We start from the raw sequence: 27603 nt of genomic DNA, 5'->3' as shown, positions 1-27603 counted from the left end.
AATTATACTTTGAATTTATGTATAGGTGCAAAAGAAAGACCCCTCAGTGGCTGATAAGAAGAAAAAGGCACATAAATCCAAGGTGAGGATGAATGAAACCCGGTAAAATATCAGAAATCATAGCTACCATACCAGTTTCAATTTATGTACAATTTTTATGTACAATTTTAAATGATAGTCAAGTTTTTGGATCATTTTTATGCCCCAGATTTCAGTTACTGCATTTAATAGGTCTGAATACTGAAAGTAAACTTCCAGTGAGTGGTCATGATCCTCATGCACTCAGTCTAGATACTTCTGTTTTCTCTATATTTACCTGACAGCTTACTTTTATTTAAGTTTTTTTTTTTTATCTCACCTAAGGACATTTTTGTATTTTATCTTCAGATAGAGTGGGAGAGAGGGAGGAAGAGAAAGAGAGAGAAACATCAATGTGAGAGAGACACATCGAGTGGTTGCCACCCACACGACCCCAACCAGGGCCAGGGCCAAACTGCAACCGAGGTACGTGCCCTTAGCGGGAACCAAACCCAGGTCTCTGTGGTCCGCGGTCCAACGCCTAACCGCTGAGCCAAACCGGCCAGGGCGACAGCTTACTTTTATTACCTCTTTCAACTTGGTCACACGTTTCCCTGGAACTCGGATCTCACTAAGGCCCTACACCAGCTCTTGGGAATGGTATGGTCACTGCAGGCGTGGGAATGGAACCTCTGGCTTGACCCTCATCCTTCCTAGTCTTGGCTCTGTTATTCTTTTACATGTCATCATTTAAAAGAATTTTGTGTAGCTTTAACAAGCAAGAATGACAGTATGGGTAATGTCTTTTTTTTTTTTTACTGATTAATTTTTGTTACAGATGATTCTCCTTTTTTCCCCCACTGATTCCCCCCCTCCCCCTTCCCTCCCTGGCCCTTCCCCATATTGTTGTCCATGTCCACTGTTCATGCATACATGCATATAAGTTCTGTGGTTCATCCCTCTCCCACCTCCCCACTCCTTAGGGGATTGTCCTCAAACTGTTATGTTCATTATATTCCACAAATCAGTGAGATCATATGAAATTTGTCTTTCTCTGTTTGGCTTGTTTCACTTAGGATGATACTTTCCAGGTCCCTCCATGTAGTCTCAAAGGATAAGAGATCTTTCTTACCGCTGCGTAGTACTCCATTGTGTATATGTACCACAGCTTTTTGATCCATTCGTCTACTGATGGGCACTACCGTTTCCCTTCCCACCGTGCACGGCCCTGGAAACTTTATTGTTTTTTTTATCCTCACCCGAGGAGAGGACATTTTTCCATTTTTCGTTCAGGTAGAGTGGGAGGGAGAGAGAGGAACAGAGAGAGAGAGAGAAACATCGATGTGAAAGGAACACACCAAGCGGCTGCCACCCGCACGACCCACCAGGGCTGGGGACAAACTGCAACCGAGGTACGCGCCCTTAGCGGGAACCGAACCTGGGTCTCTCAGGACCGCAGGCTGACGCTCTAACCGCTGAGCCAAACCGGCCAGGGCGGGTAATGTCTTAATAAAAGACTCAAGTATGGTATATTCATATTTAAGAATTTTTTTCTATGTGGGAGTGTCTCAAGGTTGATTTTTTTTTTTTATTTTTATTTATTTTTTTTTTTATCCTCACCCTAGGATATTTTCCATTTTTTGTACAGATAGAGTGGGAGGGAGAGAGAGGAAGGAGAGAGAGAGAGAAACATCGACATGAAGGGACACATCGAGTGGCTGCCACCCGCACGACCAACCAGGGCCGGGGACAAACTGCAACCGAAGTACGTGCCCTTAGCGGGAACCGAACCCGGGTCTCTCCGGACCGCAGGCCGACGCTCTAACCGCTGAGCCAAACCGGCCAGGGCAAGGTTGATTATTTTTAAGCTCCAGTGTTTAATAGGAAATATACTAAGGTGTCTTTTCTTTTAGGCTATTACTCCAAAGCGACTTCTCACATCTATTACCACAGTAAGTAGAATTTTTTAAAAATTGAGCTTCCCTGTGAAATCTTGTTACACATTTTGCAAATTGTTTAACCATTTCTAAATCCTTAGCACTTTGGAAGTCTTTAAAATACACCAATGGGGGGGAATCTCTGATATTTACATAAAAAAATAATATTTTCTGAAATGTAGTTCTTGCAGTGTTGAAAGGTTTTGTATTTAATATTCAAATCCTTGTATCTGATAAAGAAAATAACTTGTTTCTTCTTCACACCCTGTTTTAGAAAAGCGCCCTTCATTCTTCAGGTGAGTGGATCTTAAACTCTTGGAAACAGAGTGAGGAAAAGAGGCAAGCAGTGTCCTTTCATGCAGAGCTGTCTCGATTTATGAGGGTTTGCAGTCTCCTTTGGAAGGTGGTTTTCAGGAACATGTAACATTACTGCCACGTTAGCATGCTGTCCACTTGCTGCTGTCAGATGCCACTGGTCATCACATCGTTCAGGTGCCAGCAGGCAGTACCACGACACCTGGCCGCTTGACCACTGCGCGGGGGCACTACTTCACCCTCTCGAACTGTCCCGTAGATTGTTTTGTGCCCTCACCACTGTGGAGTTGACTTCTTTTAACTGCTGGTCATGACTGGCGTGGTATCACGTCGGGAAAGCATCTTTCCAGTGCAGTGGGAACTGGGGTACCAGTACGCCAGGGAAGGCCTTTTCTAGAATGGCTTAAGCCTGTTTCCCAGTGGAGATTAGGACTGAGTTGGTTTCACGCACCTCCTTTGGCTTTTGGTTTCTTCTTGGTGCAAGAGTAACTAAGAAGCACCATGCAGTGTAGTCTGCTGCTCAGTGTGTCTCCCTAGACTATAGCAATGTGGTCTTACCTCTTATCAATTAAGAAAATTGTATTTTATGCACACATTTTGAGGTTCTTTACCTTTAAAAACCGATCTGTCCCAGATGTTCAAAGGTGCCTATACTTTACTGTAGTTAAATATAAAATACGTAACAGATTGTTTTCATTAGCAAATTAGATGGTTTCCCTCTGTATTTAGAGATGGAAGAAAATGAGGCAGTTTTCTCTGTGGCAGTTTAATTTCATTCTGTGAGGGTGAGGTGAGGAATTGTTATTTACACTTACAGAAGTCGCTCCGAACTAACCTCAGTTCCTTTTCCTTTAGTTATGGCTAGTCCAGGCGGCCTCAATGCCGTGCGTACCAGCAACTTTATCCTTGTTGGATCCTACATGCTGTCGTTATCTTCGGTCGGAAATACTAAATTTGCTCTGGAAAAGGTAATCCAAATTCATTTATTTATTTTTAGGAAAATTAAATCAATGGAAATGCCCCAGTACTTTCAAGTATTTAAAATCTTTGACTGAAAATGTATGTTCTTAGAATTGTACATTTTAATTAGGCATTGGTGTACCTACATGATCTATCTTTTGATGTTGGAAATATTTCTCCCTTGTATCTTAACAGTTAAATCCTCAAAGTACTGCTGATTTGTTCTAAATGTCAGTTCTGACTAAAGTATTACTTTTTAAAAATTTATTTTTCAATTATAGTTGATAGACAATGTTTTATTAGTTTCAGGTGTCCAGCATAGTGATTAGACATTTATATACCTTACGAAGTGATCCCCCCAATAAGCCCAGTACTGTCTGAGGCCATACATAGTTACTACAATAATATTAGCTACATTCCCTGTGCTGAACTGTACATCCCCTTGATTATTTTTTTCTCCATTAATTTGTTTTTGTTACAGATGTTTCTCCTTCCCCCCGCCCCCGCTAGACCCTCTCCTGCCTCTATCTAACCCCCCAGCCCCATGATTATTTTTGTTAACTGGAAGTATTACTTCTTGCACGTAGATGTTAAGCTTACGGTTTTAAACAGTCACTTGCCCACTTGAACTGATATTTTGAAATGAGTAGTATTTTACAGATTTAGTTTTGACAAGATAGGGAAAGAGGTTAATTTTCTAGAAAAGTACCCATGAGTTTAAGGACTTTCCTTCGCGCACACTCCTCCCCAGTGTAAAGCTCCAGCATTCAGACCTGCGTAATATCTGAGTGCTTTTCCCCAAATGTAATAGGACTAAACTTCTAATAACTAACGAGACCATTTTAAGGAGTGAGAGAACTAGAGGCAAACTTTAGTTCTTGGGTTGACCTCTGCTTTATAATACAGAGGCATTTTTAAATACTGTAAGATATTTTTGTAGTCAGAATGTAAACGTGAAGTATTAACAGTCAGGAGCCCTGCTGGGAATTTCCTCTTTGAGCAAAGTCTTCCCTTCTCATAGCTCTGCATTTCCACGAGACCCTTTCCTCCAGTTGATAGGCAGAAACCAGCCTATATTCGAAATTTTATTTATTGTTAATGCATAAGCGTATTTTTTAACATGTTAACTTAAAAGATTTTTGCACCTTTTTATTTAGTAATTCATTTAGTTTAACAAATTGAGTGCTCCTGGGTCATTTTTTCTCTTTGTCTTTTATTTTTTTTGTTTTAGATAAATTATGATGTAAAAGAGCGAGAGCTACTGGGCTATTTGTTCCAGGAAAAGGTTGCCATTTTTTTCTTTGCTTGAAACTAACAAGCTTAAAAACCAATCGTTAATTTTTGGCCTCTGTATTTGTTCACTAACCACGTCTGTATCTTCTTGGTATTTTGGATAAGTAAGAACATTATAAACATTATTCTTTCTTTGGTCTCTGGCAGTGGGCGTGTTTACTTCTCTGTTTTTTCATGCATGCTTGGTGCTGGCTTTTCTCCTACATTCTTTTTTTCAGGTTTTAATTCTTTCAGATTCTGTAGTCACTTCAACGTTGATTTTCTTGGTACTGAAATACCAAATTACTAACTAAGTCTAAAACTAAAATTTATTCAATATGGTTTATCCCCCATGTACAGAAAGAGCTACTGGTCATGATTGGCTAATAGGCATATTGCTATGTAGATGATGCTTTATTTGTAATTTTAAAATTCAAATGCATTTAACACTAAAATCATGCTAAATGTAATCATATTTTAGATTTTCAAAACAATTTTTAATATCCTTGTGAAGATCAAGTGCAGGCATTTTGTGGATATATAGAAATACTAATTTATAAAATGCTGGACAGTATTATTATTGTCAAAACAAGATTTGCAGATTAGATAAAAATAAGAACTGGGGTTCTGTGAACTGTATTCCTTACTGTCGTCTCTCACAAAGCCAGGCCCTGCATCTGTAGAGAGTTCATTAATCTATCAAATGAAAGGGATTTTAATGATATTTTAAATATAGAATGATTACTTTTTTGAAAATTTCTTTGTCATTTTAATTTAAAATACCACAAATTAAAATATTTTTATTCTCATAATAATTTTTTTTTTTAATCCTCACCTGAGGACATTTCTGCACTTTCTATTCAGAGAGAGCAGGAGGGAGAGAGAGGAAGAGAGAGAGAGAAAAACATCAACGTGAAAGGGTCACATCGAGTGGCTGCCACCTGCACGACCCAACCAGGGCCGGGGACAAACCGCAACCGATGTACACGCCCTTAGCGGAAATCGAACCCAGGTCTCTCTGGACTGCAGGCTGACGCTCTAACCACTGAGCCAAACCGGCCAGGGCTAATTCTTTTAATGTATAACCTAAATAGCCAACCATGTGTTTGAGTGCAAAATTATTTAATTTAATTGGTTGTGTCTAATATTTTTTCTTATTCAAATACAATATAGTTTTGATGTCACATGTGTCCCAAGTGTGCTTTTGTGAGTGCCAGGAAGAAGCAAGTGTTTGTTCCAGTAGCTTGTAGTTAATATCAAAGAATATTTAAAATAGTTAAATTTAGATGTTCTTTAAATTGATGGGAAAAAAAAGGAAGTCCTATGCTCATATAATAATTGTATTTAATGAACTGTGAGAGAGTAAACAAGTGTCCCATATCTTACCAGATACTGTTCATACAAGGGAGTGTTGGCTATTTTCCTGGTGCCTTGACCAGTACTACAACAATTATCTCTGAGATCCTTTCAGAATGGATACTTTTGAAGTTAATCCAGACAGACTGCTGTACAGATTTAGGACCCCACTAACAGGAGGTTGCCTTCTTATGTGAGGTTATAGATATCTGGTGTAAAGTCTGACATCCTGAGATTTAAGTTATGAATCTCAATGAGTCACAGACTCTCAAATTCATTTTTTTCTTTGAATAGAGAATCCAAAATGGTCAGGTTTTTTGTTTGTTTTTTAATAGTCATAGGTTTTATCATACATTTATGGATAAAGTGAGAAGGACATCTCACAGCTCATCTTCTGACTTAACGAAACCTCATAGGTACTTTCCAGGAAATAGAGTTGATGATTTATATAGCATGAAGGCAAACAATCAGTGCTGTGGAATTTTGAGGTGATAGGAAGAGTGCTGAGGCGTTCTGATGCGCACCAGGGTATTCTGGTTTGTACCTTTTGCCCGGCATAACTATTAACAGTGTCCTGTTCTCTGTCAGAAATATCCCAGTGTATAAATTATTACACGGTTACCTTGGTTATAGGTTACATTTTAAGTGCTTGACAATAATCTTTGAGGTGCAGGTATCTTAAAAAAGACCCTGTTGTTAAACAGAAAACAGAATAGGATGGATCATACATTTCCCACCTCTCCAAACTCAGCAGAGGGTAGGAACATCAACTCTTTTGTGAATACTCTCAATTTACTTTATTAGGACAAGCTTCTAACCAAGAATTTTGTGTACTTTCACAGCTGTAGAGTAAGAAGGAACATTCTCTTTTTATCTTTCTGAAATTCTTTTTATCAGCAGCATTGAGAGCCTGAGGCACTTAAAACTGACTACATGGAAAAGAAAAGGCAAGGGAATTCCTAACGATGCAACAAGACATGTGATGTTTTGATCCTACATTGTGATCCCTTTTAAATTCAGAAACTTCAAGTTTTGTCTAATGGAATGTAATCCATTGAAATCTATCATTTTTGTCCAAGAGAAGGTTAAATTGTTGGAAACTAACTTTGCAGTAAAAACTTTAACATTTAGACTGAACTAAGATTGTTCCAACTGGGAGATCATTCTTTTTCACTGGACAGCAGGAATGACAGACAAGAACATCATTCTTTCCTGACCCAGAAGTCAGTATTTTAAATATGTGCACGTTACCATTTTTACTCTAATGGCTCAACCTCTCCAATTGAATTTGTGTTTGTTGTAACCTTTTTTTTTCTTTATTGATTTTAGAGAATAAGGGAGAGGGAGAGAGAGATAGAAACTTTGATGAGAGAGAACATCAGTTGGCCCCCTCCTGCATGCCCCCACTGGGGACCTGGCCTACAATGTGGGCATGTGCCCTGACTAGGAATTGAACTGGTGGCCTCTGGGTGTATGGGTCGATGCTCAACCACTGAGACATACCAGCTGGGCTGTTTTAATCTTTAAATTTGAAATCTTTAAAAATTATTCCATATACTTAGGTAGCTTTTATAGTTTAAGATACTTTGGACATGAGGTGTCTTCACTAGTAATATGTTGATAACAATAGATTTAAAAATATTTATGTGAATGTTTTTTTTAAAGACTTTATTAAATTTGTTGGGGTAACATTGGTTAATAACATTATATAGGTTTCAGGTACCAACTTTATATTACGACATCTTTATACTCTATTGTGTGAATGTTTTCAATGCTATATAGACAACATGATTTTATTTTGAAAAAAAAAATCAGTCTCCCAAAATTCCAACTAGTAAGACCAACATAGTCTCAATTTAGGCACTCAATTTTTGTTTGGTCAATTTATGCTTCCTATATTTTAAAGCTATGCTGTTACGTGTGTGGACACTTAAGATTATTCTTGATGAATTGTTCATTTTATCTCTGATAATCTTTATCTTAAAGTCTATTTGTTCAATAGCTCCAACAGCTTTCTTGTGATTAATGTTTGTATATTATGTATTTTTTCACTCTTTATTTTCAACACGTCTGTGCCCATTTATGTCAAATTTGTGTATAAACATAATTTATGGTCATATTTTGTTATTTGATCTTACAGTCTTTTGTCTTTTAATTGGAGTGTTGTAACCCAGGAGATCGACCAAACTCAGACGCCGAGATGGGGTTTAACAAAAGGAGTTTATTGAGCTAAGTCCGCAGGCCTGCAGTGTGTCCCACACAGGAGTAACTGCGGCGGCGGAGAGCTAAAATGGCTCCTTTTTATAGGATTTTGTGAGGGGGGTTGCTACGTGTAAGCAAGCATGTTACAGAAGCGGAATTTAGCAGTTAGTTAATTACCTGTTACTCAGTTTCCCAGACATCTCAAAGGTCAAGATGTTTTCAATAGATCATCCCTGGCGCCGACCCCAGGATTCCTCAAGGGTTAGTGTTTACTTAGGGATTAGCTAGTGAAGAATGTTCTTCAGTAAATGAGTAAACTGACAACCCCTTTGGTTGTCATGACAGCCTCTGGGAGTTTGGGTCAATGGCACTGAGTTATAACATTCCCCACTTCTTCTGGTGAATTAATCAAATCCTTGATTTATATTAGTCATGGATTAGGGGTAAGCGTTGGTAATATTGCTGTTGGGCTAGTACCATAGGCTTAATTGATTGGACCCGCTCCTTGACAAATGCAGTGATTCTGTTAAGGATGATAGGTCCGCAGGCTAAGGCTATGAATAAGAGGAGGAGCGGACCCACTAGAGCTGTGAGGAGGGTGGTCAGCCAGGGAGACCAATTGAACATACTCTCATACCATGAGGTAGAGGTATGTTCTTCTCTCTCTCTATCTCGTAATCGCTTTTGCAGCTCTTGCATAGATTGTCTGATGATACCTGAGTGGTTAGCATAGAAACAACAGGTCTCTCCTAGGGCAGCACAGAGGCCTCCCTGTTTGAGGAAGAGCAGATCTAGACCTCTGCGATTTTGGAGGGCCACTTCGGCTAGGGAGTCAACCTGTTTTTCAAGGTATTTGACTTGGGTCTGGAGTAATTCAACATCGCGGGAAAACGTGGCTGACAGCTCACGAAGGGCAAGGTCATTCTTAATGAGGGCTGCCGCCCCTAGGGCAGTGGAGCCGGCAATACCCAGGGTAACCAGTACAGGGATCAGAATGGGAACACGTTTCTGGAGTCTAGTATGATAGTCTGAGGCTAGAAAATGGGCTGCACCTGTGGGCCCTGCATATAGGTATACCTGGGGAACTATATAGATAACAACACAAAGATCTGAATGGTTCCCGGGGCTAATGCAACGGTGGATACCTGATAAGCATGCAAACCAAGTCCCGCTAGGTGCAATCAGAGTCCATGGGGTTGAGCCTTCGGCTCGCAGAGAGGTGTTGGTCAGGCAGTTGTCCTTGTATGGCGAAGTTTGGAGGTTGAGGTTTCCAAGGATGAAGCAGGTCCCCTGTCCTTGAAGATCTCCTAGGGTGAGCTTGCCGGCTCGGGCACAGTTGGCAAGGGTTCCTTCCCCAGGTGAGTCGGAGTCACTAAAAGTTTGGTTCATGGGGGCTAGAGTACCCGTGGCATTTGCCCCAATACCAACATAGTAGGGTGGTGCTGGATCTACACAGAGCCAGCAGTCTTCACTGGTATTAGGTTGAGAACTATTTAAGAGGGAGAAAACAGAATCTAACATGGTTAGAAGCGAGCTGCTAAAGGAATTGAGGGGGTGTGGCATTGGCACCTGAGGAGGCCCAAAAGCTGGAGCTGGTGCCCTATTCCGGCTCTCTAGAGACTCTGTGGGTGTTAATAAAGTACCAATGTCATATCCAGCGAGATATAGTCTCAACCCCCATGTTTTTCCAGTGAGCCAGGCTGAGTTTCTTGAGATATGGGGTGCATCGGGCGCACAACAGAGCAAATGGCAAGAGGTTTACCCAATTATCACCGGTTTCAATCTTAAGTTTGGTAAGAGTCTCCTTAAGAGTTCTATTCATTCTCTCTATCTCACCTGAGCTTTGGGGTCTATAGGCACAATGTAATTTCCAGCCTATTCTGAGAGCTTCTGCTATTAATTTGGAAATTTTGGCTATGAAAGCCGGCCCATTATCTGACCCCAGTACTAAGGGCAGGCCAAATCTAGGAATGATCCCAGTTAGGAGATGTCTGGCAACTACGTTAGCAGTCTCGTGCCTTGTGGCAAAAGCCTCAGTCCATCCTGAGTAGGTGTCAACAAAAACTAGTAAGTACTTAAATCCAAATTTGCTGGTTGAGATCTCAGTAAAATCAAGTTCCCAATGCTCACCTGGTTCATGCCCTCTGATTCAGACCCCAAGTCCATGGGGTCTGGGAGGCCCTGGATTTACCTGTGCACTGGCAGAACATCGGGTAACCTCCGAAATGGCTATAGTCTTGAGATCTGGAATATAGAAGTGTCCACTGACTAGAGAGATTAATTTTGATGTGCCTAGGTGAGTACTGTAGTGGAGATCTCTAATGAGAGCAATTCCCAAGGTTTGGGGAGAAGTAGTCTTCCATCGGGGAGCTGATGCCAGTTCCCCTTTTCTGTTGAACAATTTAACTTCCTTCCCAGGTGGAGCTCCTCTTCATTGTAGGATGGCGAGGAGGGCAATTCCCGAAGGGGAAGAGCAGGGAGGATTTCTATAGGTTTTACCTCAGTTAGGGCAATTTGTTTAGCAGTCCGGTCTGCTAGGTCATTTCCTTCTTTTGTCTGACTAGGCTTGGTTTCGTGCCCTCTGCAGTGAACAATGGCCACAGCCTTAGGTTGCCAGGTGGCTGCTAAGAGATTGAGTATTTCTTCTCTATTTTTAATTTCTTTCCCAGCTGATGTGAGGAGCCCCCTTTCTCGGTATAGGGCTCCATGCACATGAGCAGTTGCAAAGGCATAGCGGCTGTCAGTGTAGATGTTGACCCTCTTGCCTTTTGCCCAGTTGAGTGCCTGTGTCAGGGCAATCAGTTCTGCTTTCTGTGCAGAAGTTCTGTGGGGCAAGGCCTGAGCCCAGATTACCTGTAAGTTGGTGACTACTGCTGCCCCAGCATACCGAGTTCCATCCTTGATGAAACTGCTGCCATCAGTATAGAGGTCATAGTCAGAGGTGGCTATTTGCTCGTTTTTGAGGTCCGGTCTGGTTCTCTCTATGGAGTCTAGTAACGAGTGGCAACCGCGGAGCAGTTCTCCTCGATTCCCGTCGGGGAGTAAGGTGGCCGGGTTGAGGGCAGTAGACTTGGAGAAGGTAACCTGTGGTGGGTTCAATAATAGTACCTGATATTGAGTGAGGCGAGCGTTGGAAATCCATCTGTCAGGAGGAGACCTGAGTAAGGCTTCAGTGGTGTGGCCTCCAATGATTTGGAGGTCCTGGCCTAAGGTCAGCTTCTGCGCCTCCTTGACAAGGAGAGCGGTTGCAGCTATTGCTCTCATGCAGGACGGCCAGCCTGCAGCAACAGGGTCAAGCTGTGGGTGGCTGTCTCGGAAGTTGAGGAGGTCCCGGCTCAGGGCTTCGTCAAAAATGGTGGGAGAGTTCTTGAAGCCCTGAGGGAGTCTGGTCCAGGTAAGCTGGCCTGAGAAACCCCCTTCGGGGTCTGTCCATTCAAAGGCAAAGACGGGTTGGCTCTTCGCAGCAAGCGGCAGGGTGAAGAAGGCATCTTTGAGGTGCAGGACTGAGTAGTAAACCTTGTCTGGAGGTAAAAGACTCAGGAGGGTATATGGGTTAGGCACAGTAGGGTGGATAGATTCAACCCTTTTGTTTACCTCCCGCAAATCCTGAACTGGCCTATAATCTTCCGTTCCCGGTTTCTTCACGGGCAACAATGGGGTGTTCCAGGGGGACTGACACGGAATTAAAATGCCTGCATCTCTCAGCCTCTTAATATGTTTGGCAATCCCTTCCTTGGCCTTTTGGGGAATTGGGTATTGTCTGACTTGAATGGGAGTAGCAGTGCTGGCCAATTGCACAATGATAGGGGGCTGGTGAGAGGCTAGCCCCGGTGGGTTTGTTTCAGCCCAAACTTCAGGGATCTGTATGGCTAATTTAGTCAAGACATCCTGTGAGTTACTTTCCCCAGTGGGAGGTGACATTTCCTCTTGAAGGAGATATTCCTCAGAGAGGGGTACTGTAACCATGATAGTGGAAGGTTGTTGGTTCCCTAAGCTTAGAGTTGTGCTATTGTCTTGAAAAGTTATAGTTGCTTTCAGCTTTCGCAGCAGGTCTCTGCCAAGCAATGGGTAGGGGCAGTCGGGCATTACAAGGAAGGAGTGAGTGATAGTGCCCTTCCCAAGATCAGTGATTCTGGCTTTAGTCCATGGGTATGCTTTTGGCTTTCCTGTTGCCCCTATAATCGATGTCTTTTGGGAGAAGAGCTTTCCAGAGGCCTGCTGCAGGACCGAATAGGTGGCCCCCGTGTCGACAAGGAAGTCAGTTTGTTTTCCCTCGACCGTCAGGGTTAACATGGGTTCCTGGGGGCCTAAATTGATGGAACCCTGACCCCCCTAATCTTCCTCAGTCTCTAGGAGTAAGCGTGCAGGGGTTTCTTGTGCTTTTCTTGCCATTAGCTTGGGGCAATCTTTCTTCCAGCGTCCCATAGCCTTGCAGAAGGCGCATTGATTTTTCTTAAGTTGGGGTCTATCTTTAGATGGTTCTTTATTCCCTTATAGGTGGCTAGTGGTCCCTTGTTAGGGGTTGCCAGCAAGATTTGAGACAGTTGCCTAGTTTGCTTCTTAATGGGATCCTCCCAGTTCTGAAAAACTTTCTGAGCTATTTCAAGTAACTTATTTCTATTTTTTCCCTCAAAGCCTTCTAATTTCTGCAGTTTTTTTCTGATGTCTGGGGTTGACTGTGAGACGAAGGCCATGTTGACCATCCGTCTATTCCCATCTGCATCCGGGTCTAAGGGGGTATAAGTTCTGTAGGCCTCTAATAATCTTTCTAAAAAGGCCGTGGGAGATTCGTCCTTCCCTTGCATAGTGGCTGCTACTTTTGCTAAATTGGTGGGTTTCTTAGCAGCACCCCTTAGACCCCTGAGGAGGTTTCGGTGATAAGTGCGTAACCTCTGCATCCCTCCCCAGTGTTTGGATCCCATTCTGGGGGTCGTTGAGGCAGTTCATCATCTAAGCCCTCGGGGCCAGCATCATCCCCGACCACAGCCTTGACTGCCTCAGCGCGTATCCTCTCCCTCTCCTCTGAGGTGAACAAAGTTTGTAAAATCTGTTGACAATCGTCCCAAGTGGGTTGGTGGGTCTGGAATACAGACTCCAATAAACTTATCAGAGCTTGTGGTTGCTCCGAGAAAGGGGGGTTTTGTTGTTTCCAATTATATAAATCGCTAGTTGAAAAAGGGACATAGATCATACGCACCGGGCCCATAGTGCCGGGCGCAACGGGCACCTCTCGTAATGGGAGCATTGGGACTGAGGTGTCCGGTTCCCGGGCCGGTTGATAAGGGGTGCCGTCCCGTGTATGTGAGGGACTCAAAAGTCTGGCATTGGCAGCCGGGCCTGGGGCTCTTGCCTGAGGCTCGGCTGAGGGTGCCGTCGCCTTCCCTCCCAAGGCGTTTCCTGCATAGGGCGGGGGCGTCATTACTTCCAGGAGCGATTCCTCAGGATCCCCTGGGGGGACCGGATATATCCTGGGTTTGGGTGCTTTCCCAGGGGGTTCTGGTTGGCTCTCCTTGGTTGCCCCCGCGGTCGCTCCTTTGGGGCTGCAATCATGATGGTATGCTTTCCTACCTTAGCTTTCATTCCCTTTTGGGGCTCCTCCCTTCCGCATTTTGTTATATAGGGAGGCTTGTCTAATACTATGTGAATCCAGACATCTATATATACCCGTTGATCTGGGTGAGGGACCCTATAAACAACCGAACGCACGGCGAAGAGGAGGTTAGGGTCAAAACTCCCCTCCGAGGGCCATTCCACCCCAAAGGCTGGCCACTCTAGTTCACATAGCGTCCTCAGGAAGCCGGGGTCTGCTGGCTTCCCATAATTACAGGACCTTTTGAGAAAATCGGAAAAGTTAGAGAGCAGACATTCAAGGGGGGTCGGTTTCCTGGATGGTCCTTGGTCCATGGCGTCCCTCCTGAAAGTGAAACAGTTAGAGCAGAAAGAGAGGTTGAACATACAAGAACACGAAATCAGAAGACAAACAAGAACAATCACTGAGACTAGTCTCACACCCTCACAGAACACACACACCTTCAAAGTGAAGCACCTAGGCTTCCAAAATCAGAAGTCAGCGTCCTGACTCTGATTAGAGGCAGACAGTGCGCGGCGTCCCGCCTGTACAGCCTCACCAAATGCTCCGGAGCCAAAGACACAAAGAAACAAATGGATCGATCCACTTACCAAAACCACGTGGTGCAAAGTCCCTAAGCCGAATCTGGCCGCAGTCAGAAGATCAAATTTGTAGAGGCGAGGATGGAGGCGCCTCGCCTTGTGCCTGAGGAGGTCGACCCCTCTCAGAGGGGGACCTCGAGGTGATCTCGCTGGGGCCTCCAAATGTTGTAACCCAGGAGATCGACCAAACTCAGACGCCGAGATGGGGTTTAACAAAAGGAGTTTATTGAGCTAAGTCCGCAGGCCTGCAGTGTGTCCCACACAGGAGTAACTGCGGCGGCGGAGAGCTAAAATGGCTCCTTTTTATAGGATTTTGTGAGGGGGGTTGCTACGTGTAAGCAAGCATGTTACAGAAGCGGAATTTAGCAGTTAGTTAATTACCTGTTACTCAGTTTCCCAGACATCTCAAAGGTCAAGATGTTTTCAATAGATCATCCCTGGCGCCGACCCCAGGATTCCTCAAGGGTTAGTGTTTACTTAGGGATTAGCTAGTGAAGAATGTTCTTCAGTAAATGAGTAAACTGACAACCCCTTTGGTTGTCATGACAGCCTCTGGGAGTTTGGGTCAATGGCACTGAGTTATAACAGGAGTGTTTAGTCCATTTATGTTTAATGCAGTACTAATATGTTTGTGCTTAGTCTACTACAAGACCAGGCAAACTTATAGCCTACAGGTTAAATCTGGCTCATGTCCTGTTTTGTTTTTTAAATTGCCGCTTGCAACCACTAGTCTACTTTCTGTTTCTATGCGTTTGGATACTTTAGATACCAAACTCATAGAAACAGAAAGATACCTCATATAAGTGGAATCATGAAATATCTATCCTTCTGTGACTGGCTTATTTCCTTTAGCATAATGTTTTCAAGGCTCATCCGTGTTATAGCATCTGACAGAATTTCCTTTTTTATGACTAAATGATATTCCACTGTATGTATGTACCATTCATTAGAAGAACTCTGGGTATTTATTTGCCCAAACAGACATTTATTGAATGCCTGGATATGATATGGCAAGTAGGATGTGGGAACAAGCAATAAAAAGACTTAGTAGTTGATCTCAAGGATCTGCTGTGCACAGGTATGGGGCTGTGGGCTAGGACACATAAGAAAAGATACACAGGGGCATTTCAAAGCCTAAAAGACAAACTTCATACTCTGAGAAGAACAGCATTTGGATGGCCCAGAGTAAATACTTAGAAGTGGGGAGAAAGGAGAGGATTGCACCAGCTTTCTGTATCCATTCATCTGTTGATGGACATTTGGGTTGTTTTCACCTCTTGGGTATCATGAAGAATGCTACAATGTACATGTGAGTGCAGATATACCTTTCAGAACCTGACTTCAATTCTTTTGGATACATTTCCAGAAATGGGATTGTTTGATTATATGGTAGTTCTATCTAATTTTTTGAGGACTCTACATACTGAAGTTTTTAATTTTGATAAGCCTATTTTATCTATTTTTTCTTTCATTGCTCATGCGTTTGATATATCTGAGAATCCATGGCCAAATCCATGATCATTGAAGATTTACCTTTATGTTTTCTTCTCAGAGTTTTATGATTTTAGCTCTCATATGTAGGTTATTGCTTCATTTTGAGTTAATTTTTGTGTATGGTATGAGGTAGGAATCCACCTTCATTCTTTTACATATGATTATCCAGTTCCCCAGCCCCATTTGTTGAAAAGATTGCTTGCTTTCTTTCTTGAATGGTCTTGGTACCCTGTTGAAAATCAATTGGCCGTAAGCTATATGGCCAATTCTGTTCCTGTGGTTTGCATGTCTATTCTTATGCGGATACCACACTATTTTGATTATGGTGGCTTCAGGGTAAGTTTTGAAATTGGGAAGTGTGGTTCTTCCAGCTTTGTTTTTCTTTTTCAAGATTGTTTTGATTGTTTGGGGCCTCTTGCAATTTTATATGAATTTGAGGATCAACTTTTAGTTCTACAGTTCACTGTTATTTATTGATGAGTAATATTTTATTGTGATAATACACCAGTTGGTTTATCCAGTCTCCTCTTAGTATATTCTATTGATGGAGAATGGATTAGCACGTGTACTCTTTTCTTAAATCTGTGTTCTCTCTGTCATGTTCACTGGGACTCGGGGTTTTGCTGTATGAGCTCTAATTTGAGTGAATTTATTCCTCACAAGCATTTGTTTCTGAGGAACCAGTGGTTTTTTTGGCCACTTCTTTTATATTCCAGCTTTAGAAAATAGTGTGTTTTCAAGGCACAATATTCTCTATTCATGATTTTTATATATTTTATGAAAAAAAATCAGTTTGAAACTGTTTTGCAAATAATTTATTGTCTTTGTTCGCAGGTGCCCTTTTTATCTCCTTTGGAAGGTCATATTTATTTAAAAATAAAATGTCAGGTGAATTCAAGTGTTGAAGAAAGAGGTTTTCTAGTAAGTAATCTATATTTGTTCTCTTTTTTCTGTTTGTGAAGAGTAGACTTGATTCCCACACATGAAATCCTGTGTGATAAGTAGAAATTGGTTCCCCGAAGATTTGTCGCGTGTCCCTCTGTGCCCATCACTGTGCTGGTGTGGGCACGTAGTAGGTCTGGAACTTGCGGTTTAGCAGGGGAAGGACGACACTGTGCTGTGGTAGGAGGCAGCACAGTGCCTACGTGTTGCTACATGGTGGGATGTCAGCTCTTGAGTCTGGGTAGGGAGCCTAAAGGAAGCTGCTGGAAGAAGTAACTTGTAACCACGGAGTAAGAGGGGAAAGTGCTCGAGATAAAGAGGGGGTGAGCTGTGGCCGAGGGCCCCTCCCTCCCTCTCCCCACTGAAGGAGAGGGGCAGTCTTTGGTAGTGGCGGGCATTGCAGGGACGGGCATTGCAGGGAGCTGGAGCTTGGCATTTGAGTGTGTGGTGGGGGGAGGGGCACGAGGCGCGCGCCCAGGGGGAAGTGGGAGCTGTTAAAGGGACCTCTGAAGAATTTGGGCTTACCTGAAGCCAGTGGGTAGTCTTAGAGGGTTTAAGCCGAGGAGTGACATGAGATTTCGGGTTTAGAGACGTCATTCTGACTGCCATGTGGGAAGGGGATTGGAGGGGCGGCCCTGAAGATGTCTGGTGAGGAGCCTGAGTTTCTCCTGGAAGTGCTTTTTCCCGGAAATGTTTTATTGTGGAAATTCGCAAATGTGCAGGAATTTTACAGTGAATACCCACATACATTTTTTAATACCCTTTATTATATGTCTACTACTTAACCATCCTTTAGCTACTGCTGAAAATATATTTGGGGGAAAGAATTTCAAAGTATATTGTAGATATTAGCATGTTCCCCTAAATCCTAAGTGTATATCCTCTGAGTTTTGACACATGTGTATGTCTGTACCCCAAATTTTAATTAAGATATAAAACATTACACCAGAAAGTTCCCTCATGCCCCTTGCCAATCAATTCCTACCCAGGGTGGGAGGTTTTAATGAATGAAGTTTTAATTTCAATTTTAGGTGCCTAGAGAGATAGGTTTCAAAGGTCTGGGTTTGGAGTTCAAGATAGACCTTTTGTCCGAGATGAGATTTGGAACTCTGCAGCTTAGAGACGGTAATGAGGCGCAGGGGGAGGTGAGCAACGCAGACTTCCAGGGACCCGAGCATTGGAGGGACCCTAACATTCAAACCGCAGACCTAGGAAGGGGAGCTCCGGAAGGACATTCCGGGGCAGCGGCGAGTGTGTGTTGTGGCTGCCCCGGCAAGAGAGCAAGTCAGGTGAGGTAGGGTCTGCTGGAGCCTTGAACTCACCAGGCGGGGGCCCTCAGGCTCAGGGAGCAGAAGCTGGGCTGCAGATGGAGGGGAGGGGAGGGGAGGGGAGGGGAGGGGAGGGGAGGAGGGCGAGTGCGAGCATCTCTGAACAGTTTGGCTGCAGGGGCAGAAGGAGAGTGTGGGACTTGTCAGAGTCTTCAGGATTTGGTTGATATTTTACTAGTCTCAAAAAGATTTGAATCTTCAAATACAATTGAGTAGCTTTTAATAGGGCAGACGTGGTTGGAGGTGGGGGCCGTGGGGAACCTGCACGAGGTTCAGGAAGAATTCATGGAATGAAGAAGGTCATGGGACGAAGTCAGACCCAGGCCACAGCTCACGGTCACAGGATTGATCTTATACAGAGTCACACCTCTTCCATTATCAGGAGAAACGCATGCGAGAAGGACACATGGACGGTTGTAGGGGGAGAGCAGGAGCAGAGAAACCCAGTAGCTTCGGTTTCCTTTGTGAAGCAGGAATCTGACCGAGACAGGTCTCCCCAGCGGCTGTGCACTGTGCAGGAAGGAGAGCTAGTTGCAAAAAAAGCCCAGGAGGCCAAAGGGACTGTGCACCTGGCTTCCTTGTTCACGTCTCGTGGGTGTAAAGCCAGCAGGTGGCGCTAGATATTCTTGGAAAAACCTTTTTATAATTCCTGGGTTGAAAATGGTGTTTACTTACTGACCTTATAATTTTAATGTAAATATTTTCTTTTTTTTTTATTTTTATCCTCACCCGAGGACATTTTTCCATTTTTTGTTCAGATAGAGCGGGAGGGAGAGAGAGGAAAAGAGAGAGAGAGAGAAACATCGATGTGAAGGGACACATCGAGTGGCTGCCATCCACACGACCCAACCAGGGCCGGGGACAAACTGCAACCGAGGTACGTGCCCTTAGCGGGAACCGAACCCGGGTCTCTCTGTACCGCAGGCCGACGCTCCAACCACTGAGCCAAACCGGCCAGGGCTCATATTTTATTAGAGACTTTTAGCAACTGATAGACTGTGCCAGCCAGTTCATTTGCATATAATATCTGAGCTACCTGATTTTTGAGCTGGGCTCTTTAGTTTATCTCTTCAGGCTTATCCTCTTACAGAAATGTCGTAAGAAAGGGCGCAGGACTCTCCCAAATAACCTCCCTCTCCTGTCTGATCAATGCATTGTAATGACCTCTGCCCTCTCTCAGGAATAGAGGTAGAGACTGAAGTTTAAGTTGTTCGGTTTTCCTTACTGGCAGCTGGAAGGAAGGAAATGGCCAATGAGAGAACCTTCATAAGTGGTTCTGAGATGGTCTCGTCTGGCTCCGGCTGGGCTGATGAGCACAAGAGAAGGTCATCTGAGTGCCTGCAAGGTCCCCGTTCTGCGTGGTCATTGTGTGTGGACATTTAATTTCCTTGGCCCTCAGTTTCCTCAGCTGTGAAAAGGAAAAGCTGTCCTCTTGTTATTCCTCTCGGATTACGGTGGAGTGTAATAACATGTGTTATTCTTCTCCATCAAACTTTTCCTTGTCTGTTACCTTTATGATGGGAAAGGTGACCGTAAACACAGAGGGGGCTGGTGAGTCATTTGTACTAACTTTGTCCTTGAGACTGAAATCCGATTCCTGTCTTACTTCTTGGGTGGCTGTGAGCAGGGAGCAGGTGTTGCCTAGAAAAGCTTTGGGGAGGAGAGAGGATAGACTGGGGAAGAGAGAAAAAGGTGGGGTAAGAGGACATGTGGCTGGAGTGAACTAAATAATTTGAGCTAATTAATTAAGCTAATAAATTTGAGGTTTTATCCTATCAAGGAAACACTTCTTCACACAATGTAACTTTCCCCCATGGCCAGAGATTGCACTCCTAACTCAAACCACCTTTTGATAAATTGACACAAATTAGTGGATCGAGGAGAGTGTGTATCCCACTATGGTTTGGTGTAAGGCCTCACTGAACCATTTGAAGGTGGAAGATTTCTTAATGCATTTTGAAATCAAACACACCTTTGGATTCTGTGTGTTAGGGGTCAGCAAAGTGTGCACGTTGTTTGTTTTCCTCCATGTTATTGGAGCACAGGCTCATGGATCTCCACGTGTCGTGGCTGCTTGCGCCACAGCAGCGCTGAGTGAATGGCTGTCGCGTGACGGAGCCTGGCTGGCCCAGCAGCCCAAATCTTTACTCTCCTGCCCTTTACAGAAGAAGTCAACCACCCCTCGTCTAGAGTACTGTTCAATTTTTACCTTGCTTTGTCTTCTAATATAATAGCTTCTAAAGGAATTCTTTTTAAAATTAAAAGGAAGGACTTATATAAATTAGGGCTCCATTGTGACTGTGACCAGAAAAGAGAGGGGTTGGGGGAAGCAGCTTCTGCTTACGGTGTTTAGTAGAAGTACTGCCGTGGGAAAGACCTACGTCCTTGGTTACCTGCCCCGGAGCCCTGTCCCTCCCCAGAGTGACTGCTTCCCTCCCGTTGGCGTGGAGCCTGCAGCCCTAAGGCCGCCCCCAGCCGCAGGGAGACGCGCACCCCAGTGCTGATGGCCCAGGTTCTGATGCTTATCACGGTGTCCATGGAGCCGTGTAATCACCACTTAACTCTTCTCTAGTCCTGTTTTCCCAAATAGAATATAATGTCAGTCCTCTGTATTAAATCTAAATAATAAGCTACCATCAGATTTTTAAATATATAAGACATGATATTCCCAAATCATTTTACTCTCCAACACTTGACGTACTTTTCTCTTATTTAAGGAGCGTTTGGTTAGGGATTCCATGTTTTTAAAAGTCTAATATTAGGTCGAGGTATTTATTTGGCATTAATATGAGGACATTCTTAAATGCTGTACGCTCATAAATGATGCTGAAAATCCGGGTACATTTCTGGGTGTGAGCAATCAGTGATTTTCATTATTGGGGTAAAAGACATGATGGAAACACTTTGCAAGTAGATTGTGAACTATGAAATATTTCAACATGTTGGCATTTGGCCAGTGGAATTACCATCCTCAAGTGTCTCAAGCAGTATTTCATTGACTTTTCCAGACCATATTTGAAGATGTTAGTGGTTTTGGTGCCTGGCACCGACGATGGTGCATTCTGTCTGGGAACTGCATCTCTTATTGGACTTACCCAGATGATGAGAAACGCAAGGTAAGGTCACGAGCACTGGTCGGCGGCGAAGGCCCTGACTGACCGCCTGGTGCTCGCCCAGACGTCCCCTCTCCCGCCACCACCCAGTCCCCTTGCTTACTGAGCCATTGAATGTTCTTGTTGCAAGACGTGTGTGCGTGCATGTGTGTGTACGTGCATTCGTGTAAAATTTTATACTTTATCCATTCCCTGCGATTTGACAACTCAAAATATTTATCTTTCTTCCCTCCTAGATTGTTGCATAATATTTTTAATTGACATTTTTAGTCAGAAATATATTAAATTTACTTTTGTATTATTGTAGCCATGTAAAATTTTACATAAATTTATTGTGAAATGTTTAGAATGGTCAAAAAGACTATCCGTCATCCTCTGTTATCAGCCCAGCTGAAGGTCCCCATGTAATTTTCTCTCCCCTAGAGAGGTGAGCCCTATCCTGAAGTTTTGTTACTACTTATTTCTTTACTTCTTATTATGTATGTATTCATTCCGAAGCAACATGTTACCGCAGTTGCATGTTTAAACGTTACACATAGTAGCATGCTGCAGGGAGCATCTGCAGCTCGCAGTGGGTGAGAGCTCTGTGCGTTGTGTGCAGCTCTAGTGTGTGCGGCTCCTGCCGTCTCTCTGTCCCAGTCTGATTGATGAGCCTTTAGATTATCTCCGAATTGCTGCTGTCATGCACAGCAGTGCTGTGACTCGGCTTCCTGTAGGGTGAGCGCTCTTCATTGAGTTTGTCCCTAGTGGCAGATTTGCTGGCTGTAGGGTTTGCAGATCCTCAGCCCAGATGTGTTCATCGTATGATTCCTGAAAGTGGTTACACAGTGTTCTGTTCCCACCAGGAGAGTTCTCAGTGTTCCACATCCCCACCGACACTTGACACACCAGCCTTTTAAACTTTTGACAGATTGGTTGCCTCCCGCACAACCCCGACCAGGGCCGGGCATCAAACCTGCTACTGAGGCACGTGCCCTTGACCAGGAATCAAACCTACGTACGACCCTTTGGTCCAAGGGCTGACGCTCGTACTGCTGAGCCAAACTGGCCAGCACACACATGAACATTGTTTACAGATGAACAACATGTCCAGGTTTCTGTGTACAGGGGGGGAGGAAGGGAATGGGTTGCAGACCAAAGGAGGTTGGCGTGTGTTTCTAATTGTTAAAGCTGGTAGAGGGGTACATGGAGCATTATTAGACTGTTTCTGGTTTTTTAATTTTTTATCTGTTTGAAGTTTTCCATAAAAGAGTTTATGTTTTAATCTGGCTAAGAGCTCTAGTTGACATCTCTGGTTTTTATTTTTATGTCTCCTTACAATAGTTTTTATTATTAAGAAACAATAATATACAGGATGGGGCAAAAGTAGGTCTACAGTTGTATGAGAAACCGTTTATTCTTATATTCTTTAAAAAAAAAAAATTTTTTTTCTTTATTGATTTGAGAGAGAAAGGAATGGAGAGGGAGAGAGAGAGAGAAACATCGATGAGAGAACATTCATTGGCCGCCTCCTGCATGGCCTCACTGGGGATCGGGCCCACAACCTGGGCATGTGCCCTGACCAGAAATCTAACCAGCGACCTCTTGGTGCCTGGGTCGACGCTCAACCACTGAGCCACACTGGCCGGGGCTATTCTTGTATTTTTATTTATTAATTATTGTATTATTTTCCAGATGAACACCTCTAAACCTACTTTTTCCCTGCCCTGTATATTACCTATGTTTCTCTAAACCCAGTGTAGTTACATTATTTTTCCAGTGTAATTAAATTTTAAGTTAATACAAACTTAAATACTGCTTAATGCTTATTGACTTAAATGGTCTTGTTGATTTTCTGCTAATACTTTTTTAAAAATTTGTTTTTAAAGAATCCTATGGGAAGGATAAATCTGGCCAACTGTACCAGCCGCCAGGTAGAACCAGCCAACAGAGAATTCTGTGCGAGACGAAACACTTTTGAATTAATCACTGTCCGACCGCAAAGAGAAGATGACCGAGAGACTCTTGTGAGCCAGTGCAGGGACACGCTCTGTGTCACCAAGTACGTATCGGGCTGTAAATGTTTCTGTCAACAAAGGAGTTAATTGTCCACTGGGTTCTCGCCATTGTAAGAAACATCAGAGATAGTCCTTAGTCCTTGTCTTTAAAGTGGGTATAGTCTTAAACAAAACACACAAACTGTCCTTAAGAGAACAATCTGATAACTAAGTTAATACCGTTAAGAAAAGCATGACGTTCAGGCTGTATCTCAGCTCATCATTTTTCAGTGTATTCTCAGTGTAGCCGTTTTCAAGGCAGCTAGCTGTCTGGAGATTTCGTGTACAATTGGGAAGTCAAGTATTACTTAAAGAGTATTTGGAATAAAGTATTATTCCAAAATGCCCTTGATTGAGCAGGTGACTTACAAACAGTTGTTCTGCTCTGCAAATTTCTGGTTGGAGATGAACAGAATCAACTACTAGGGGTATCACCATTTGTTAATCTGAAGCTTATGTACAAGATGCAAAAGCTTATTGTCAACAGTATAAGATTCTTTTGCCTGGACGCCCAAGAGAAGCTTGAAGACCAACTTCAGCGTACAAAGTGGTGATCAGGGACAAAGGTTCGAGGGGGACACAGTCTCCGTGGAGGCTGCTCTGGGATGGGACAGGCGCCGGCCTTTCCGGTGTGGCCCGCCGGAGCGCCAGCCAGACACCACCGTAACGCCACCACCTTCCTGCCGCTTGGCTACAGCAGCCGGCAGGGGACCCGATCTCCGGAAGGTCGGTGTCTAGATCACTTCCGTGAGTTCAGTTAACTCCTCCCTCCTTTCCTTCGGGGGCCTCCGTGCAGGGCTGGCAACAGACAGGACAGAGGGCCCAGTGGCTTTGTCAGGTCAGAGTCTGGGGGAGCCAACCAAAATTCAGGGGTTCCTCACCACAGTGGCCCATTTTAGCCCTGTTAAATGTTACATTTTCCTTTTTTTTTTTTAATTTTTTTTTTTGTTTTTTTTTATCCTCACCCGAGGACATTTTTCCATTTTTTGTTCAGGTAGAGTGGGAGGGAGAGAGAGGAACAGAGAGAGAGAGAGAAACATCGATGTGAAAGGGACACATCGAGTGGCTGCCACCCGCACAACCGACAAGGGCCGGGGACAAACTGCAACCGAGGTACATGCCCTTAGCGGGAACCGAACCCGGGTCTCTCAGGACCGTAGGCCGACGCTCTAACCGCTGAGCCAAACCGGCCAGGGCTAAATGTTACATTTTTCATGTAGTCTCATCTCCTATCTGCTAACAAGCCCTCCCCGACTTCTTGGCCTTGTCCTGCAGTAGAAGTGGCTAGATCACATGTCGCTCTGTGACTGTGTACTTCATTTGCATGTGGTTTTCTCATCATAACATGATCGTGACTTGAGTGGGCACTTCTTTCTCCAAGCATTTGAGATTGGTGCGTTCTTGCTTCGGTCCTGGCTGAGTCTTCAGGTTTACTTGGTGGCTTCTCAAAACTTGTTTGGGTCATATATTTAGTAAAATATCAACATTTTACAGTTCTACATTCTCCTTTGCCTCACTTAACTGTTTCCACACAGGGCCTTTTATCTACATTTAATATCTCATTTTTATTTCCACTAACCAACCTTGCTACCTTTCTCTCCTTCAACACAAACGATTTCTCTTCTGGTTAGTATTATTCCGTGGGCGTTGGGAGCTGACAGACCTCGGTGAAGGCCTGACTCTGACTTACAGATGTAACCATGGCCAGTTAACGTTGCTGGCCCTGTGCATTCTCCTGTGTGGAAAGGGAACCCCCCCCCCCCCCCCATGACACTAGAGAGTCAGGAGTAGACAGGCTAGCACAGTGTCAAGAAGCACTTGGAGTGAACTCTGCAACTGCCCACTGTGATACTGTGACCGTGTCCTTCTCTGACTGACAGCTGGTCCGCTCACACGCCGGCCATGTCTGGTACCAGTGGCGGGAAACTGGACAGGTGCTGAATGAGGACAGTATGAAAACCTTGTCAGCAACTGTCTGCTTCCAGGAGAATGGTCTGGCTTAGGGTTAGGGACCCCCTCCCCCACCCTCACCTGCCCCGTCAGGGGGTTACTCCACTTGTAGCTAAATCCGGTTTCTGAAGTGGACAGAGAGGTCAGGATAGACAGTCTTAGGATCTTTAGTTCATTTATTGTAATTAGCATGTTCTACTAACACAGGAGCACAAACATGATGGGAGACAGGACGGCACAGTGTCACCTGTAAAGCCAGGTGAAGGTCCAAGAACCTGTGATTCAGCCCCTAGGGAGCCTGAGCCCGAGTCTGAGGGCTGGGCCGCGCCCAGGTGTAGGCCTGTGCTGTGCCTGCTCTTGCTAGGAAGTGACCCACTCAGTGGGTGGCCCACATCACCATTTTGCCCAGGCCAGACCACTGTGTAAGATAGTCGCCATGTATGGTGTAGAAACGTCGTTTACCAAGCATCATCAGTGTGACCTGTGATTCAGCTACCAGTCTGCGGGGTCTTTAAAAAGACTGTAATTGAAGAAGCATCTCCCTGTGGGGCTTTCAGTCAGCATCCATCTAAAGGGGACAGAGGAACTCATGTAACTGGTTCGCTTAGGTTTCCTCCCCTAGCGAGGTACAGGGAGCTGTGCGGGTGGAAAGGGGCCTGAGCATGTGCTTGTTTGCCCTGCAGGCACTGGCTGTCTGCAGACACCAAGGAGGAGCGGGATCTCTGGATGCAGAAACTCAATCAAGTTCTTGTTGACATTCGTCTCTGGCAGCCTGACGCCTGCTACAAGCCTCTCGGAAGGCCCTGAACTGTGGGGAGCTCCAGGCATCCGGAGGCTTGTTGGAGCCATGTACCTTAGGAGCATTAGCTATGCCAATTGCAGTTCATGCTTTAAAAATGAAAGGGTATGTGCCAATATTCAATACATGTTATGCAGTATTTATATCTTTTGTTTGTAAAACTTCAACTGATTTCTCTTCTGTCATTTATTAATTTAAAAGTCTCATTTTCCTAGCGGTCTGAGTATTTAGTTATTCATAATGTTTTGTGTTTTTAAGTAAGAAAATGGAAGTTGTCTTCTTGGAGCTGTGGGTCTCAAAAGTAGAGAGGTCTTCCGGAGTCAGAGGTCACTCTCTCGTTAGCCTCAGTACCTTTTTCCTTAGGTTGTGGTCCTTTATTGGATATAACTTGTTATTATTGCACTGAAAAATTTCTGAGGAACTTTACAGAAGTAGTTTTAGTGGTGGAGGTGAGGGCTTTCTCACGCAGCGAATGCACAGCAGTTTAAAGCTTGAGGCTTTGAACAGGAAATGTGTACTTAGGGGCCCTAGGGAGTTAAATGTTTTGTTTAGAATACAATAATCAAATGGTTTACGTTGCTCACTGACTACAGATGCTGCATGGTGCACATTTCCATCAAATGTAGGCTTTTAAAAGTAATTATTTTTACTCTAGCTAACAGACTCCTTAAATATACTCGGCGCACTGGTTTCTTTCTGTCCCTGTAACAAGAACAGATGTAAATGGGAGTTTTTACATAAGAAAGTAAACTTTACAAGCTGCTGTGGACTAATACTTTGCTTGCCAAAGTTCTGGACGCTTTTACTTTTCGTGTCTAGAAATCCATTATGCTTATGAAATCATTTGAAACATTGTTAAGTAATGTATTTCTTTAAAAGACACTTTACTTTTTGTTACAGACTATTGTAAAGCATTATCTCAAACTCAAGCACAGTTTGACTTTCCTCTCCGAGTTGTTCAAGTTATTGATGATCTCATAAACACTAAATTCTGTCACCTGTCATTTACAGTTTATTCGTTTAAATGTGTTTTTTCTTATGTGTATTATAAAAATGTATTTTATGATCTCTTACCTAAATAAACACTTTAGATGGCGTGAGGAGTCCTGTTCACACGTGTGGTGTGGCTGCCCCGCTCCCAGGCTGTGGGCGTCTTGAGAGTGTTTTCCTGCCAGTGTCTCTCATCCTTTGTCTGTGTCCCAGGGCTAGACTCACTGTGTGCTCTAGGGCTGCTGTTGAATGAGTGAGTGGATCGGGGGTGAGCAGGGTCGCTGTTGAGTGATGGACGACATTTCCATGTGGTCCCTGATGTACATTTAAAGGATGGAGGATGATCCCCCGGTGTGTAGCAGAGACTGAGTGAAGAAGGGACATCACCGGCCACAACAGCAGGTTTGGGGGGATTGATGAGAGGGTCCCCTGTATTTATTTATAGACTTGTGTTTAACATGTCATGGTACAAACTGACAAGGCGCAAGGTGAGAAGGCAGGTGCAGCCCCCAGGCAGTGCAGAGCCCCGCCCTGGCTTCTGTGACTCTCCTAAACTACAGAGGAGCTAGAAGGCCCCCAAATGCCCGGGGCTCATCATGTATAAAAGGTGGGTGGAACCTGGGCTCTGGGCTCAGCCTTTGGAGGGGACTCTGCTGGGACACACCGGTGCACATTTAACAGTCATTTTCCAGTCCCCCGAGTGCGTGCAGTCTGTCTCTT

General features: G+C 44.1%; 1 protein-coding gene across 2 annotated transcripts in view; it reads left to right on the top strand.

Moving 5' to 3' along the window:
* ANLN (anillin actin binding protein) overlaps positions 1–27178 on the top strand; it is a 58360-nt gene extending 31182 nt beyond the window's left edge. The window contains exons 17-25 of one of the 2 annotated variants that reach the window (XM_036246993.1): positions 26–82; positions 1932–1970; positions 2230–2251; positions 3126–3238; positions 4462–4515; positions 16560–16646; positions 21004–21111; positions 22977–23149; positions 25778–27178. In XM_036246993.1, the coding sequence (XP_036102886.1) occupies positions 26–82; positions 1932–1970; positions 2230–2251; positions 3126–3238; positions 4462–4515; positions 16560–16646; positions 21004–21111; positions 22977–23149; positions 25778–25901 (777 nt within the window). In that variant the 3' untranslated portion in view covers positions 25902–27178. The remainder of the gene's footprint in view (positions 1–25; positions 83–1931; positions 1971–2229; positions 2252–3125; positions 3239–4461; positions 4516–16559; positions 16647–21003; positions 21112–22976; positions 23150–25777) is intronic. The other variant, XM_036246995.1, reaches the window with a different exon arrangement.
* Positions 27179–27603: the final 425 nt, after the last annotated feature.

This window comes from Molossus molossus, unplaced genomic scaffold, assembly GCF_014108415.1.
Source record: "Molossus molossus isolate mMolMol1 unplaced genomic scaffold, mMolMol1.p scaffold_m16_p_7, whole genome shotgun sequence".
In the NCBI taxonomy this organism is placed as follows: domain Eukaryota; kingdom Metazoa; phylum Chordata; class Mammalia; order Chiroptera; family Molossidae; genus Molossus; species Molossus molossus.
This window is presented reverse-complemented; position numbering and strand designations above follow the sequence as displayed.